The sequence below is a fragment of the Podarcis raffonei genome, chromosome 5 (genome assembly GCF_027172205.1).
Source record: "Podarcis raffonei isolate rPodRaf1 chromosome 5, rPodRaf1.pri, whole genome shotgun sequence".
NCBI classification, from domain to species: Eukaryota; Metazoa; Chordata; class Lepidosauria; order Squamata; family Lacertidae; genus Podarcis; species Podarcis raffonei.
The window spans coordinates 56,615,864-56,632,910 of NC_070606.1; the positions used below are offsets into that span (position 1 = coordinate 56,615,864).

At 43.1% G+C, this 17,047-nt stretch overlaps 1 protein-coding gene across 3 annotated transcripts in view; it reads left to right on the forward strand.

Annotated features, from left to right (window-relative positions):
* The window catches only part of COL17A1 (collagen type XVII alpha 1 chain), a 58,918-nt gene that overhangs the window by 36,701 nt on the left and 5,170 nt on the right, over positions 1-17,047 (forward strand). For 2 of the 3 annotated variants that reach the window (XM_053389279.1, XM_053389282.1), the window contains 17 exons: positions 686-721; positions 833-913; positions 2,142-2,177; positions 3,899-3,982; positions 5,475-5,528; positions 6,436-6,477; positions 7,858-7,899; positions 8,401-8,466; positions 9,090-9,131; positions 9,531-9,653; positions 10,331-10,456; positions 10,545-10,682; positions 12,473-12,574; positions 13,123-13,275; positions 14,151-14,681; positions 15,919-16,059; positions 16,801-16,863. In XM_053389279.1, coding sequence (XP_053245254.1) covers positions 686-721; positions 833-913; positions 2,142-2,177; positions 3,899-3,982; positions 5,475-5,528; positions 6,436-6,477; positions 7,858-7,899; positions 8,401-8,466; positions 9,090-9,131; positions 9,531-9,653; positions 10,331-10,456; positions 10,545-10,682; positions 12,473-12,574; positions 13,123-13,275; positions 14,151-14,681; positions 15,919-16,059; positions 16,801-16,863 — 1,860 coding nt within the window. The remainder of the gene's footprint in view (positions 1-685; positions 722-832; positions 914-2,141; positions 2,178-3,898; positions 3,983-5,474; positions 5,529-6,435; positions 6,478-7,857; positions 7,900-8,400; positions 8,467-9,089; positions 9,132-9,530; positions 9,654-10,330; positions 10,457-10,544; positions 10,683-12,472; positions 12,575-13,122; positions 13,276-14,150; positions 14,682-15,918; positions 16,060-16,800; positions 16,864-17,047) is intronic. The other variant, XM_053389280.1, reaches the window with a different exon arrangement.

Here is a 17,047-nt window from a genome sequence, read left to right on the forward strand (position 1 = left end):
TGTTCCTCAAAACAAAAGCAGGTGGAAAATCATTCTGTTCAGGACCTTAGGTGTTCTGGTGTTAATATGGAGGCCTCTATTACCTGCCCAAAAGAGGGACTCATGCCCTTTCTCATCATACTACTATTGCAAGTTTATGCAGCTTGAATATATGAACCAGGAAAAGGTGAGGAGTAGAAGCAAATAATTGCCCCTACTCTCTGCTGTCAGCTACAAAAGTCTCATAATCTCTGGCATTGGATAGGGATTATGAGAAATATGGGGTACTACTGATTGCTCACAGGGCCTTTTCTAGGGTTGCATATTTCAAAAAGTGAAAATCCGGACACAAAAACACAAAAGTTGTTGAGCGAAACATCAACAATGCACCCAAGTTTTCCCAGACATTTTAAACAATTTTTGGAAATTCCGCCAGGATGCTATTTCCGAAGGGCAAATCCTGGCCATATCTGGGAAATTTTGGACATAAGGCAGCCCTATCTTTTCTGATACACTTAATTCTGACAATCATTTGGGGCAATTGCCATTAGAGCCACTTTTGTGCCCTTATACCAGCAATTCCCAATCTTACTATAATAATCATCATTTGGCAAAGTATTTAATGGCACAGATATATCATGGGTCATAAACTTGTTATCATTGAAGCCCTGGTAACATCTTTCCCTTTCCTTTCCTGTTTCCTCAGGTGAACCAGGCGCACCAGGCCGGGTTACTACTTCAGGTATGTATCACTGCTGTAGCAGGAAAAGTCCAATGCCTGGTAATTGTCATACTGCCATGGTGCCATAATCTTTCCTCACAAAGTGATTTATGGAACTTTTTGCTGTTTCAGATGGTGCATCAACTATTTCTGTCCCAGGACCTCCAGGTCCACCAGGGGCTGTTGGTCCTCAAGGCCCACCAGGTGTTCCAGGTGAGAACCTTTTTAAATTCCTTGCCCTTTTTATTTGCTTTATTCCTAATATTTCTCCATATGTAGGGATGAAGGAGAAATCTGTTCGGTTCACATTTAAAGCTGAATTTTCAAATACACGCTTTCCCAAACAATATGAGAACCGAAACATAGCCATCCTTTGAAATTTTCAATTTTGTGATGCAGTTTTCAACCACCTAATGTTCACAAAATGCATATATTTTAAAAAGGTTTGCATAACTATCAAAAATACCTAACATAAAACATGTTATATGAGGATAAATTGCTTGCAAAAATGTTTATGTTAGTCAAAACGGCAAATTTGTTTATTAGGAGAAATCTGCACTAAACTGCTGAAGAATTATGAGGATTTTTTAAAAGAAAATTCTCAAACTGCTGCAGAAATGTTGAGAACAAAATTTTGAATAGAAAAATGAAAAACAGAAAGAACTGAAATTTACAGATCTTTCTGCTTTCATTTCAGTAATTGCTCTCAATATGGACCTTTACAGCTGTCTGCAAAGACTTGCTCCCTACTTGTCTCTCATTATCTGGCCAATGTTCTGTTGAAAAGCTGATGATGGGACTGATTTTGGGCTGATGCTTATAGCTTGAGACCCTCGTGTAGAGGAAACACACACACACACACACACACACACACACACAAATACTATTATGTATTAGCATTCTTTTTGCCTTGGTTGGTTGGGTTTGCCACTGTTTAGTGCTATTTCTTGTGCTGTAGCTTCAAAAACACATTGAATTGGAATACAACAATTTTCACATGATAGCATCCACATTTGTGTGAAGTGATCCCCAAACTTATCCACCAACTGAAATCTATCCCTTTCTAGAGAAGAGTACACTCCTTTCTTTCTCAAACTAGCATACCAGCTGTAGCTGGAATTGCCTACCAGGACCTTTTCATTTAAGTACCTTCTGTTTTCTCTACTCAATGAAACAGAGAATGCTCACATAGTGCATTCCAAAAGTAAAGGGTGTTTTGGTGGGAAGTACAAAGAGAATAGGACAATGGGATAAATCATTTGTTTCACTTGACAGTTGTGTACCATGCCAATGGCTATCAAAATCTGTTGAAATTTTAACTCAGCCTTTCAGGCAGTTATATTATTTGTAAGTTTCTGCTCCATTTCTCAAGAGGAGCTTCATCCACTAAGGTTGCTTTATCTACTAAGGTGATCTAACTTTCCCCCTCTTTCCCCGTAAGGTCCTATTGGCCCAGCTGGACTCCCTGGATCTCAAGGTATTACATTCAGTGCACCTTTGTTTTCCTGTCCCTGTCACCGCCCCTTATGATGTGTTTTTCCCTGTGCTCCACTTTAGCTCATCTTCTTTCAGCCTCTTCTGAAAGTTTCTCCATAGTCTTTTCTCCATAGTCTTTCTGCACCAGCCTAGCCTTGTCCCCCCCCTACACATGTTGCTACTTCCTCCCATCCTTATTACTTGTCTATCAAGCTGTGTTTCCTTCTTTCACACTGTAAACGCTTTGGGCAGGGATGTACTTGCTTTTGTTCGACAACCAGCTTCCATAAGCTTTCCTGCTAATTTCTGTCTTGCTGCCATCTGTGGTGTGCTTGGTGGAGATGTGGGGGAGAGCCTTCTCCAGGGCCATGTCTGAGCTTTGAAACACCCTGCCCAGAGAGGTCTGCTTCACCCACTTGCTGATGTTTTTTCACTATTTTGTGAAGATCTTTATTTTCTGACAGGCGCTTGGCCTGCTGAGCTGATGATTGTTTTATTGACTCTCTGGAAAAAGAGATGGTTGGGGGTTTTTGTTACCTTTTTTTGCCCCTCCATTCTTTTCTGTTTGCTGGGCTTTACGGTTTTAATATTTGCTGTTAGTTTCAGAGAAAGGGGTGGATGAATGAAAATAAATGCAGTGTAGATGGCAAATGATACATTTCCAGACACAGCGTATCAATGACCAACAAGCCATGTACAGTGGTATCTCAGGTTAAATATGCTGAAGGTTACATACTTTTCAGGTTACAGATTCCACTAACCCAGAAATAGTACCTCGGGTTAAGAACTTTGCTTCAGGATGAGAACAGAAATCGTGCTCCGGCAGTGGGAGGCCCCATTAGCTAAAGTGGTGCTTCAGGTTAAGAACAGTTTCAGGTTAAGTACGGACCTCCGGAACGAATTAAGTACTTAACCCAAGGTACCACTGTAGAGGATCCTTTCCACTGCGTATAGTAGACTGGAAGATTAGCAACATTAGCTCAAGTAGTACAATCCAAAAACAAGTCTTGTGCAATCTCTTACTTTCTCCCCCCCCCCTTTTTTTTTGGTACTACCTCCAGAATTTTTGGTTTAGTTTGTGTGGTGAGGAAAATTGATTATCTAAGGACTTTGTCATGTAATACAAATTACGGATCTCCTACATGCAAGGCAGTAAAGCCAAGGTGATGATAACACTATTGGTATATGTTGGTGTGTATACATGACCAATATATGTGGGTGGGTGTTATGCTGTTTCCTACAAGGAATCATTTTCCATGCAGGAGACCTATAGCACATCAAGCAGCCATAATGCTTTTGGCAGACCTGTTCATTTAAGTAAGCGTTGGGGAACCTTCAGCCCTCCAGACATTGTTGGATCTCCAACTTCCATCAGCCCCAAAAAGCATGACCAGGGAGGATGGGATTTGTAGTCCAATCACATCTAGAGGACCATGGGTTTCCCACACCAATTGAAACTTCATTGCAGTCTTTCCACATTTGTCCACATTAAGGAATCCCCAGGTTTTTCTGGCCTTCTCTCTCTCTGCAGTATCATCATTGCCATGCAAGACACATAAACTGAGGACCAGTTCAAGGTCCTATCTAGATTAGGTTTAAGCTAAAAAACATAATGCCTACATGCATATTAGGTGGAAACCAGAACCTGACAACTTGGGTTTCAGCCAGTGTGCTTATTTGTGCTTAATTAAATAGTCTGTCATTTCTTACGTTCTGATGCAGGTCCTCGTGGTGAGAAAGGTGACCCAGGTGAAGCCACCATTGTGGAAACTGTCCGTTCGGGAGTTGGTGCTTCAGCTGCTCAAGGTAGAGAAAATTGTCTCTTCTACGCTTCTGTTTGTGAAGACAACTCTTAAAATACTGGCACTTTCTAAGAGACTGTTTATGCCTTCAAATGTTCTTGTGGTTTGTTTCTGCCCTCCCAAACAAGCCATAAGTCTGGGTTTGTATGACATGACAAGCCAGACCATGGCTTCTTTTCTGGCAGGGTGGCAGCAGCAGGAATGGAGAGGAGTGAATTGTGGGAGAGTACTCACAATTTTAGCAGTATAACCAAGGGCTAACCAACACTTCCTCTTGTCTTACTGCTTTTTCCTGGGAAAACTTCTCTTTAGCACTCAATCAGAGCAAATGGCAGTTGAGGTTTCCCTTGGATTGCCATTTGTTCCAATCTATTGCCAAAGAGTGGGTTTTCTTTTGGAAAGAAGCAGGCCAAGGGGGAAACCACTCAAGCAGAAAACCCCTTAGACCTGTGCATTCTAGGCATAGCCTAGATGAGATAAATTTGGATGAGCCCCAAGTTTATTTTAACTGTAATTTAATGTGACACATGTACCAGACCATTATCTTTACTTTGGAACAATAAACTTTTATCTCCTATTCAAAACCAAGTCAAACTAAGCCCAAACCTACTTATTGCTATAAAATAAGAGGGTGAGTGGTCATTTAGAGTCGCTGGTTTGTTTTAGAGACAGGGGGGGTCCTGAGTTAATTGAAATATCATTTTACTATATAGACCAAGTCAGATACTTAGCCCATCTAGTTTTCATTTATTGTATTGGGGTTTTTTTTGTTCTGCTTGCAATTTACCCTGCCAAAATTTTCACTTTCCTCTCAGCTTTCCTCATTCTCAACTTTATTCCTTAAAAGACAAAGAAAAAAAGACAGTTATTTTACACTTAATCTTTGCCCCATGCCTCACACTTCAAGCAGGATAGAATGTTTCTTTGGGCATTGTCACAAGATATTACTTTTTAGTGTTGGCTGTGTCACTTGTGAATGTTGGTGTGGATTTCAGTATGGAAATGAACAACTTTCAAGACAGTTGGTTGAATCTAAGTCATGCTCAGAGTAGACACTTTGAAATCAAGGGACTTGGGTTATTACTACTACTACTACTACTACTTCTTCTTCTTCTTCTTCTTCTTCTTCTTCTTCTTCTTCTTCTTCTTCTTCTTCTAAATGTATATACCATATACCACCTTTCATTTTGGGAAGAAAGACCAATGCAGCTCAAGGTAAGATAAGTCTATTGATTTCAGCAGGTCTACTCTGAATGCACCTTAGTTAGACAGAACCCAAAGTGTACGTTCTAGTCAATGGAGCCTCTTTCATTTTGATTTATAGACACATGAGATGATTTAGCCATCCTTTCAAATACAACTGCTGTCTGGTTTCCTTTAATATTTTAACCCGTGAGATCATTTATTATTATTATTAAAAGCAGCCTCTTTCTGTTTCTAAAATATGCTGCGGTAGTAGCAGTTGTGTAATACTTCTGTTTCCCTTTTTCTTCTAGTGGTACCAGAGATGCAAGGACCGCCAGGACCCCCTGGACCGCCAGGACCTCCAGGTATAGACTGTCTATTCTGTACTAGCATATAAGTGAAAAAATGGTGGTGAGGAAGCTAAGTAGGAAAAAATAAGCATGCTGTAAGTCTTCCTATACTAAAAAGGGAATTTCACACACAACCACTTTGCAGTTTATATGTACTTTTTTATATAAATATTCCCGATGGCTTCTAATCTGTCCCCTTGATAGTCTTGGCAGAAAACCAGCAGTTTTCTGATCAGCGTGATATAAAGTGAACTGAAGCATTTCATAGACACAAAGAGAGAAAGACAACATACACACTCTATAGAGTGCCCTGAAATCATGTTTATTTTAGCAGGTGGCAAGGAAAACAAGAACTGAGCTGCTGCCTTAAAAAAAAAAAATCAACATTGCAATACCTCGTATTCTGTTAGAATAAAACCTTTGTAAGAAATTAGCAGCTACTTAAAGAGGTCACGTTTTGTGTAGTTAAACTGCTGTACAAGATGGACTTAGCAAGATATAACTTCTGAGTTGACTATGAACAAAAGTGTGCCTTAATGAATATAAAGATTTAAAAACCTGGAAAGTTTGATAAACAGTCCTTTAATATTAGGTCAGATAGAAAAAAACTGACCTCATCAGGCAACATCTTTGTTATGAGGTAGCAGCAGGAAATGCCTACACAATGTGCTACATTCTAGCCTGTGGATAGCCTTATATCTCTGTCAAAGTCTATTGCTTCATGCACATGCCTTCATGCACTCTATTTGAGTCCCTTATCCATGGCTGCCACGTGTCCAGTGACTGTGTGAATAGGCCCTAAAGCTGTCTCTATTTTTAGAAGTCGGTAGGTATGGAGGGAACAGAGAGGCAGGATAGAACTCCAAGCATTATGAAAAGAAATGGGAGTCCAGTGTAATACTTTCCCCTCTTTTTTCCCCAGGCGCTTTTGTTCAAGGCCCACCAGGACCTCGTGGCATACCAGGTAAAAAGGGCTTTTGTTCGATTTAAGAACTTCCCTTTGAGGGATTTTTAAAAGCTGCTCTATTGTTTTGGTGAAACACAGTTTTAATGCACAGGTTTAATCCCCAAAGCATTTCTGAAGAATTTGTTCAGTGAAAGCACAAGCTGATCTGCCTGTGTGATTTCCAGACTTCCCCCTCTCTTCCTTCTGTAATAATTGACAAGTCTCAGACCATGTGTGTGATTAATTGTGACTTAAAATGTGACTTCAGTATGTGATTGCCTTGGTATATGCTACTTCAGGATAAAGCACTGTCCTTTGCCCTCATCCTTTTAGGTCCCACCCACCTGTCCCTCAGAGGGCTGGCAATTTACTGATATACTCAGAGTCGCAAAGTGATTTCATGCTCTTTATTCAGCTCATAGTGGTGAGGAGGAATGAATGAAAGTCCCCTCAAAGTATCTGCTTTATATACATTATTTACACAATGGGCTGCACATGATTGGCTAATTCTGGAATTCTACTGTAAGCCAATCAGGTTGTGGATTCACTTCTATCTGGAGCATGATTGGGTGGTTCCTGCCAACCAATCATACTGCTGCATTGTTCTAGGACCAATCAGACTGCTGCATACTGAATCCTATTGTTCTAGGACCAATCAGACTGCTGCATTTTGGATCCTATTGTTCTAGGACCAATCAGACTGCTGCATTCTGAATCCTATTGTTCTAGGACCAATCTGACTGCTGCATTTTGGATCCTATTGTTCTAGGACCAATCAGACTGCTGCAGTTTGGATCCTATTCAACTCAGTACATAACAATAAGAATCTGGCCCTTGGGATAACAAAAGTTCCTCACTCTTGCTCTAGATGATGTTGAACTCCGGCGCCAACTCAGCCCTAATCACCATAGCCACTGGTTAGAGGTGATGGGAGTGGAAGCCTTACTCTACAGACTGGTGCAGTTGTATAGGAGACTGAGTTTGCTAAGAGGGTTATGAAGGTAGAATGAAAGCAGGAAAGCAGAAGAGAACAGGTCTCTAAGGCTCAACTTTTCCTTTGCTGCAACCTGACCCAATGAATGGTCCGGAAGCAGTTAATGCTGCAAAGTTGCTGGAGCTAAGTGGGTGCAGACCTGAACATTAACAATAATAATAATAAAAAATCTGGCATATCCACCAGCAGTGGTTCTGGTCTTAGTCTATTCTGCTGGTGTGAGGGCAAGAGACCCTGAGTGTTCCCCATCACTAAGCACCAGATATCGAATGGGCCTTTCTTAATTGCCAGCTCACTCAGCCCTCAATAATTGAATAACTCTTTTTAAAATTTTCCTTATGGGAACCAGGAGCTATTGATGCACTGTAATAACCTGGTTGTGTGGTTTCCAATCTTTCTCACAGGTGAACCAGGTCAGCCAGGTCTACCAGGAGCCTCTGTGTCAGGTGAGTCTAAATGCACTCTCTTTCTTATCAGCCCCTTCCTCTCCTGCCTCTGAGTCTGACCTGCCCTCTTCCACAGCCTCTTTCTGATCACTAAACCCTGTTTCCCCTTCAGCTTCTGACACCACCTCCCCCTAGTCTGTTCCTTCTTCTCCCTCTGACCACTCATTGTCATCCCACCACCTGGCTCTGAACCTTCTTCCCTGGGGGTTTCCCAGCTGCTGCCTCCCCCCCCCCCCCGCCCGCCACTTCTCTGCATCCAACCAGTCCATGGCAATCAGCCTTCACCAACCTGGTGCTTTCCATACATTTTGGATTACAATTCCGTCAGCCCCAGCCAGCAGGGCCACAATGATCAGGGATGGTAGGTAGGCCGGAACATCTGGAGGGCACCATGTAATGAAGGAGGCTCTAAACAGTACAATGTCACATGTGAAGCCCCTGTTCTCTAGACCACCCCCTCTCCAGATTTCTCATCACCATCTCCCTGATTCCTGTATGCAGGTGCTGGAGTTGCCATCCAAGGACCACCTGGATTACCAGGACCACCTGGGCCCAAAGGAGAGAAAGGTTTGTGAAGAGCACTGAGCACCCTTTTGCATCTTGAACTTTTTGTGTGTGAGGCAAAATCTTTGCCTTTTGACATACTGTGATGAGCCTTGCTCCTAGCTGTAAAAGTGCCCAGCTATGATGTAATGTAAATCATTGTGGGTGACCCTCTTGAGAAAGCTCTTCTGCTGCTTTTCTTACCTCTTCCCACAGGGCAAAATAGATTATTACAGTTCTCCTAAGCCAGGAGTGGGGAACCTCAGGCTTAGAGGCCAAGTGTGACCCTGTAGGCTTTTCTGTGTGGCCCCCAGGACTCTTTCCAGGCCACCCGCCACTCCCCATGCCACGCCCTTTACCAGCCCTACTTCATCCCCTTGAGTGGTTGGAATGTGTCCTTGAACTCAGACAATGCCTTTTGGTTTCTTGTATTGAGGACAGATGGATAGGTGGAAGGGTGTAAAAACTAGCCTACTGTACAAAGGTAGTATTTGTGGTCACTGCTTTGCCCACTTTTGCCTCTGATCCCACCCACCACTGGCACGTGGCCCCCAGAAAATTGTCCTGATGGGAATGTGGCCCCATGCAGTCCACAGGCTTGCTGAATGGAGTCAATGAACACATGTTTTTCTTTGTTTTCCTGTTAGGTGATGCAGGTGTACCAGGAGCTCCAGGCATCCCTGGAGGAGGTAAGATGACAGCATACGTAATGTACACTTTTGTATTTAGTATAAACCATCATAACCATCCCTAGTGTTAAAGCTTTCTGAAATGTATTGTGTCTTCTTCCTGGGCAAATAAAATAAGGCAATTCAGCTCACAGAGCAGGGCTGAAAATCCCACTCATGCCACAGAGGTGCTGAGGGACTTTGTCTCTGAGGAATCCTGGTCTGGGGCCATGACAGGTTAAGGAGGCCTGTCATTCTCCTGTCATGTGGCAAATGCAGGCTTGTGAAACACACACAGTTGCTTTGTAATGTGCTGTTTCATCCTATGTGTCAGTATAATGCACTTAAGTGCAATGGTCTTTTTAGGCTGTGCCTTGCTTCCATAGTAATAAAAACAAATCAACTTTTGTACTTCTGCAGCTGGATCAAGAGCATCTCAGGGTCTTCCAGGTCCCCCAGGTCCTCCTGGACCTCCAGGCCTAGGAATCAGTGGAATCAGTTCGGCCCGAGACATTCAGCTGATGATCGCTGACTACCTGCAAAGTAAGTCACAAACCTTTTTGTTTTGTGTTTGTTTTGACATGATAGTCATACTATCATGTCACTATCTGACAGCACTCAGTTCAGACACCTTTGGGGGTTTGGGGAAAGTCTGGAGCTTGTTTGCCTTCCGATCATCTAATATCTGATTTATTGTGGACATTTCAGATTGCAGGTAGAAGGGGGCTGGAATGCCTCCTGCCTCCTGCCATTCAAAACTTAAGTTTCAATATACCCCAATGAAATTTTCCAGTTAAACCTTCAGCAGAATACATATATGTACTTTTCATTTCAATGTCAATTAAACCATTGTACTTAACAGGCAGGGGTTCATGGAAGTTGTCCAACAACTGGAGAGGCAGGGGTTTCCTACCTCTGGTCCAGGTATATGGCTCCTCCCTAGGGACTAAGAGAACCTTAGCACTAAACAAATAATACAGACCAATATATTAAAAAGCTTGGACTCTGGATCCCAAAGTACCCTACTTAAACCTTTGTATGAGAGCAGATAACAAATTATTCTATGGTAGGAGCAGCCAAGGGGTGATGTAGAATAATCAAGAGTGTGTGTGATTTCGTAGGGTTATGCTGGTGGAGCTGCAGGAGAACCACAAAAACCATGTAATCACCACATCCATCCACTCCAATAATGATTGTACTCTGCCCTTCTGCTTCACTAGGTGACAGTGCATCCTATCTGGTTGGACCTCCTGGTCCTCCAGGACCACCAGGAATGATTACCGCCATTGGTGAGGAATCCTTGGACTACACTGAATTGGCCCGCCGTGTCGTGAGCTATATGTCTGGTAAGCACCATGCTTTCATGACTCGTCAATTTTGTTCCATCTCTGGACAAACCAGAAAAGCAGGACTAATTTTCTTTTATTTTCTTAGGAGTGGATGTTCGCCAGTATTTCATTGGACCCCAAGGTCCCCCAGGACCCCCTGGCCCCCCTGGACTGGGAGGAGACAGCTTATCTGTGTCCCTGGACTATGATGAATTGACAAGACGGGTTGTCAGCTATATAACAAGTAATGTCATATGCATATCTATTATGTTGCACTAAGTGATTTCCCCAACAGCACTGTGAGATGCAAATTGGCTTTTTGGTACTACCTGTTGGCTGCAGGCCCCTTTGTAAATTTTGCAACCACATGTTGTGTATGTATGGTTACACACTCCTTGGTATAGAAATCCCTTAGGATGCCACACACAGGTGGGGCCTATAGTTATAGGATGCTTATTCTTTACCCATTTGCCACACCCAATATCTTCATGTGTACTCACTTTTTGCTACAAGGGCTATCAGGGCATGTCCCACTATGTTTGGATGATATGCTGTAGTGGTCAGTAAGAATATACTATTGTTGATTTCCATTTACACTGAATAATCCATTTTTTGGTGGCTGTTAGTTCACAGAATTCTCAGAGTAAACTGAAGAGTTGATCCAGAGAACATTTTCAGGAATTTAGGATGTGAAGCACTGTAATATTATTTCCCCCCTAACATTTCTCTACAAAACACTACATACTATAGGAGTGCTTTGAAAATAAATCTTACAGAGATGCTTTCAATAATCCAGTATTTAGCACATTTACTGCTTCAACACACTAAGAGCCACACCATAGTGGGTTAAGGGTACTATGTTGTTGGTAAACTGCAGTTCCCAGGATTCATTGAGGCAAGTTATGTGATTTAAATGTACGGTGTGGATGTGAGCATCTTGCCAGAACCACAATCATGAATTGCAGTAGTGACTGGAACTATAGTAAGCCTTGCAATCCTATCAAGCCATCTTGGGAAATCTTATGGACTCACAACTATTGGATTTTAGGCTTCCCTACAATGACCAATGGTTCATAGACACCCAACTTGGATTTACCCCTCTGTGTTCATCTCTGGGTTTTAAAAAGAGTTGAAATGCAGTGGAGACATCTAGGTATCCATTTAGTTCAGTGAAGCAAAGGTGTGGCTCCACCTCATTCCCAGGAGGTAGATTGCTAGAGTAAACTGAGTGGTTGTATTCCTACTTCAGCTGAAATTGCGTAATGGAGGAAGTAGCTCAGTAGCAGAGGACATGCTATACATGCCAAAGGTCTGAGGTTCAACCCCCAGCATCTCCTGATAGATCTGGGAATATCCCTTGCCTGGAACCCAGGAGAGCTGCTGTCCATCTTTGTAGATAATACGCTTGTGGAAAACTCTCCCCAAGGAGGCCCATCTGGTGCCTTCATTACGTATCTTTAGGCATCAGGCAAAAATGTTTCTCTATAACCAGGCCTTTGGCTGATTGAACATTCTATTGTCTTTAAAAGGTATTTGTGGGTTAAAGGTGTGTGTGTTTTATTATGTATTTTGTGTTCTCATTTTGTATCTTTATCTGTTGTGAAGTGTCCTGTGATCTTCTGATGAAGGGTGATATACAAATTTAATCACTAATAATACGGAGCTATATGGACCAATGGTCTGACTCTGTATAAGGCAGCTTCTTATGTTCCTATGGACACATTTTAGAACGTGTAAGATCACTGTCAAAAGTAGTACGTGCTTTATAATTTCTTTTGCAAAGAGACTACAAGTGTGAGGTGCATAGTCCTAATTATTCCTCAAGACATAGCTGTTTCTGCCATTCTTAATCCTCACTCTGTTATATAAGCTAACAGAGTAGGACAGAAAAGTCCTTCTGCCTTTTGTTTAGCTATTCTGTCCTGGCAATGTGGGTAGGGGCAGAGGGGATTTGCTTGCATAGCGGGGGGAATGGGTGTGTGTGTGTGTGTAAATCATGCCTCAGATACTTATTCACATTCTTCCTTCTTTCAGACTCAGAATTTGATCGCTTTGTAGGGCCACCTGGGCCACCAGGCCCACCAGGCAGTGCGCTTTCCTCCATCACTGCAGAGGACATCTCCACCTACTTACAAAGTAAATATGATTTGCCATACTCTGCGCTTGGGTACCTTTTAGGAGTCTGGGATTTCTTGTGGTGGGTGGGGAGTTGTTGGGCTTTCTAGGACAGAGTAAAGAATTTGATCCACATTCAATATGCAGCAATTCAGTGAATCTCAATATCGTAAGATCTGGGTGTGTTAGTCATCACCAGCAAAGGATGCTAGTGACAAAATGGTATGATTGGTCAATCAGCTGATCTAAAATTCTGCTGGTAGCTCCCTAAAATGAAAGCTATATGATACTTTGACCTTCCTTGCTAACAGGGTAAAAGGGTGTCAACACCCCACCCCCACCCTGCTGCCACCCCCCCAAAAAAACTGAATCAAAAATTACAAAGGTATAAAATAGCATGCCATCTTGACATGCCAATGAAATTGTTTTTAAACATAATGGTGGCTAAGTGCATATGATTGTGCTGTTAGAATGGGGAGGGGATGACATAGGAAAAAGAATTCAAGCAAAGGGTCTGCTTGCAATTTCTTAAAAAGCACATTATTAACCCAGTTTCTTCTTCTTCCAAGGTTTGGGATACTTCACACTTTCTGGACCACCTGGACCACCTGGTCCGCCAGGCCCTCCAGGACCACCTGGCTTGTCAGGAAGTGGCCTTGTTTCCTATGGTGATGATCTTTGGACTGACCAGTTCAGAAGTGACTTGATCAAGTACCTTACTAGTAAGTCACACACACAAAACCACTTCCACAATTTTGATTGCTATAACCAGCTGTTGCTCTTCTTGAAATTTCAAGTCTGGGCCTCATCCTGGCACTATGCCTAGGGCTGATCTCATAGCTCTTTTGTAGCAGCTGAGAAATGCTTACTACAGCTGCTATCCTGGACAGAAAAGTCCCTCAAGAAATCAAAAGTATTGAATATGGTTTTGTCTTAAGGTGGATCCTAAGATTTATTTCTGTTTGGTCATCTTTGACATGTCTCATTTGTGGAAGAGACTTGTTCTTTAATTTGTGCTTCCTTTACTGGAACCAGAAGGGCTAAAAAACAGCACCTTAGCTGGTAGGGCATAACCTTTAACCATCAACTCAGTCTCAGGTACCATCCTCTTGCTTTAATGAAAAGCTTTCCAGAAATAGGTTCTCTTTGGGGCACCATGCTGCTCCAAGTTTACTAAAATTTGCATCCGGCTTCAGTAAACTTAAAGAGATTTACATCAATATCATTAACATACTATCAGGTTCTTGCCTGTGGGTGGAATTGACAGTGGAGAAGCACTCCTGTTAGGAATAATGGGTGGAATTGGGAAGGCACTAGATCCTTCAGATTCCAGTGCTCCCTCTGCATGCCCCCAAACCGTCCCAATACATTTTGGTTTTGGGATGTCAAGAGTTCCAAAACTGATAGGGCTGGGTTTGTGGAAGTTGTGGAGATGGGAGAAGGATTCAACATCAGAGCTCCCTTGAAGAAGATCTGATGTATCGTGTGACCCTCTGGGATGCCGTCCCAGAGCACTCTTTGCTGGCTTCAGCACCCCTGTAGAACATTCCATTATAACTGGTGCAGCTCCATTAACACTCATTGCTGTGCTTTGTAGGTGACGATGTTCGTGGCATCATCAGAGGACCCCCCGGGCCTCCAGGACCACCTGGTATAGGAGGAGATGGCAGCTTGATGGCTGAATCTTACAGAAGGTCTCTAAATTCAGATGGGTCATATGGCAGGTCCGTAAGTTCTGCCACATCCTATGATGCATCACTTGCCACAGGGGGATCATACAGCAGCTCATTGGGAAGCAATGGAGCATATGGTGGATCACGTGGAGCTGATGGATCATACGGTGGATCTCTTGGAGCTGATGGCTCTTATGGTGGATCTCTTGGAGCTGATGGTTCTTATGGTGGAGCGCTTGGAGCAGATGGATCTTATGGTGCTGGAGCAGGTGGATCTTATGGTGCTGGAGCAGGTGGATCTTATGGTGCTGGAGCAGGTGGATCTTACGGTAGTTCAACTGGAGCAGGCGGATCACAGATGAGATCTACAGGTGCAGGAGGATCCTATAGTGGATCATTTGCTGGGTCACTGGATTACAATGAGTTGGCAGCCAGAGTGTCAGAAAACATACAAAGTAAGTATATCCATATTTTACCCCATGCTATCCAAAGTGCTGTGGACTGTTTACAGTTTGTGTGTGTGTGAAAGAGAGAGAGAGAGAGAGAGAGAGAGAGAGAGAGAGAGAGAGAGAGAGAGAATGAATTTGGGACATGTGATTCTTAGACCATTAAGTAAGTTGTGTTCCACTCCTTTGAATATATGCAGTGTAGATTCCATGAGCTATTCTAAGGGAAATCTTGACATTCTTTTTTGAAATGACCCTAAAGTGCACACACGAGAAATGTTAAACTGAAACATGCTGTATGTACCTCTGAGGGAAATCCCTCAGATTCCTTCCTTGACTGCTCGATCTTGGATTATCACAGCAAAACAGTTTCATATAATATATGTGCTCAGCAGGATTGGTTCAAAAAGTTTCCCCAGAGGATCAAAACATTAAATCAGTTTCCTAACTCAGATTAGAATCCTTCACCAGCACTAGGGCTAATGTGAGTTGTAGGCCAAAACATCTGGAGGGTACTAGGTTGGTGAAGGCTGAAATATAACTATGGGCTGAGCCTTTTTCTGGAGTGTTAAGAATGCTTTAAAAGTAGCACAGGAAAATGCCACAGCTTCAAAGGGCGGGGGGTGGGAAGAGATGCTTCCTTGAGTTCTGACTTTGTAGTAAGGATGTAGAACCGGTGGCCCTCCTGATGTTCTGAACTGCAACTCCTATCATCTTTGTTCATTGACTACGCTAACTGGGACTGATAAGAATTAGGGGTTGCCTACCTCTGCTTTAGGGATGCGGGTGGCGCTGTGGGTTAAACCAGAGCCTAGGACTTGTCAATCAGAAGGTCGGTTCGAATCCCTGCGACGGGGTGAGCTCCTGTTGCTTGGTCCCTGCTCCTGCCAACCTAGCAGTTCGAAAGGACGTTGAAGTGCAAGTAGATAAATAGGTACCACTCCGGCAGGAAGGTAAACAGCGTTTCCGTGCGCTGCTCTGGTTCGCCAGAAGCGGCTTAGTCATGCTGGCCACATGACCTGGAAGCTGTACGCCGGCTCCCTTGGCCAATAAAGCGAGATGAGCGCCGCAACCCCAGAGTCGGCCATGACTGGACCTAATGGTCAGGGGTCCCTTTACCCTTACCTCTGCTTTATCGAATGGAATTTTCACTGCTGGACACAAAGCATTTTGAAGAGCCAGGGAGTGAAATTGGTCACGTCAACCTTTGTATACTCTATTTCAAATTTATGTTCTAATTTCCCAGGCCGAGGGCTTCTGCAGGACATGATGACTTACGCTGTGCAAGGACCACCTGGGCCTCCAGGGCCTCCTGGCATTCCAGGCATCAGCAAAGTGTTTGCATCCTATGGCAATATCACTGCGGACCTCATGGAATTCTTCAGAAGTAAGTCACATCCCAGTTGTCATTTTAATTTAGGATATACAGAGATTTTAAATGAAATGAAATACTGCATCTGCTGCTTTACTGGGTAGGGAGTAGTTTAGGGACCGCTCCAGATTAGTGGATTTTTTTTTTGGCAGGTGCATTGTGCAACATGTCATTGATGCAATAGTAGCGTGTTAATGGTGGATGCATACTGGACGGTCTACACATCATTCCCCTATACTGGTTGTTTTGCAATAATCCCTCAATGTTATACATTAGTGCCTTCTCAAGGGGCACTCTTGCCGTATATAGTGCAACCACAAAATAATAATATTCTTGGAATGTTTGTGGTACAGAAAGTTACAGGGTTTCAGCAGGAAGCTATGGGACATGCACTGCCTGGAAACGAAGCAGCATGACATGCCAAAACTTTTGCAGGCACAAATGGTATTGAAAGTGTGATTGTGTGTAACTGCAGCAACAACTTGAGTACAAATCATGATGAATGCTCAATAAAGAGGCCCTAGACGTGTGTAGTAGAATATAGCCTTGTGACAACCTGCATTTCTACCCCATTAGAAGAGGAGGCAGTCCCTCAGATATGGCTTACCTTGATTTCATAACCTGGACCCTTCTGGCTTTGCAGTGTTGAATTACTTTGCTAAATGGGCCAAAAGCACAGAGCTTTTCATTATGGACGTTCTTATATTTACAATAAGAGCAGATATCCACAAACATGATGTTGTTTGTTTTCTACAGCTTATGGAACTATCCCAGGTGCACCTGGACAGAAAGGAGAGATAGGATTCCCAGGACCCAAAGGTAAGAAGTTGGATGCCACACTTGCCAACTTGAGAATCCAGGAGAGGCAGGGAGATGGATGGCTCCTCCCCCTGTACAAGTAGTCTCCTCCGCTTGAAGACACTGAAAGGAAACCCAATAGAGCACTTCTGTTTCAGAGGATGCAAGTGCGGCCTGCCACAAAATGTTGCCATGCATCCTCACC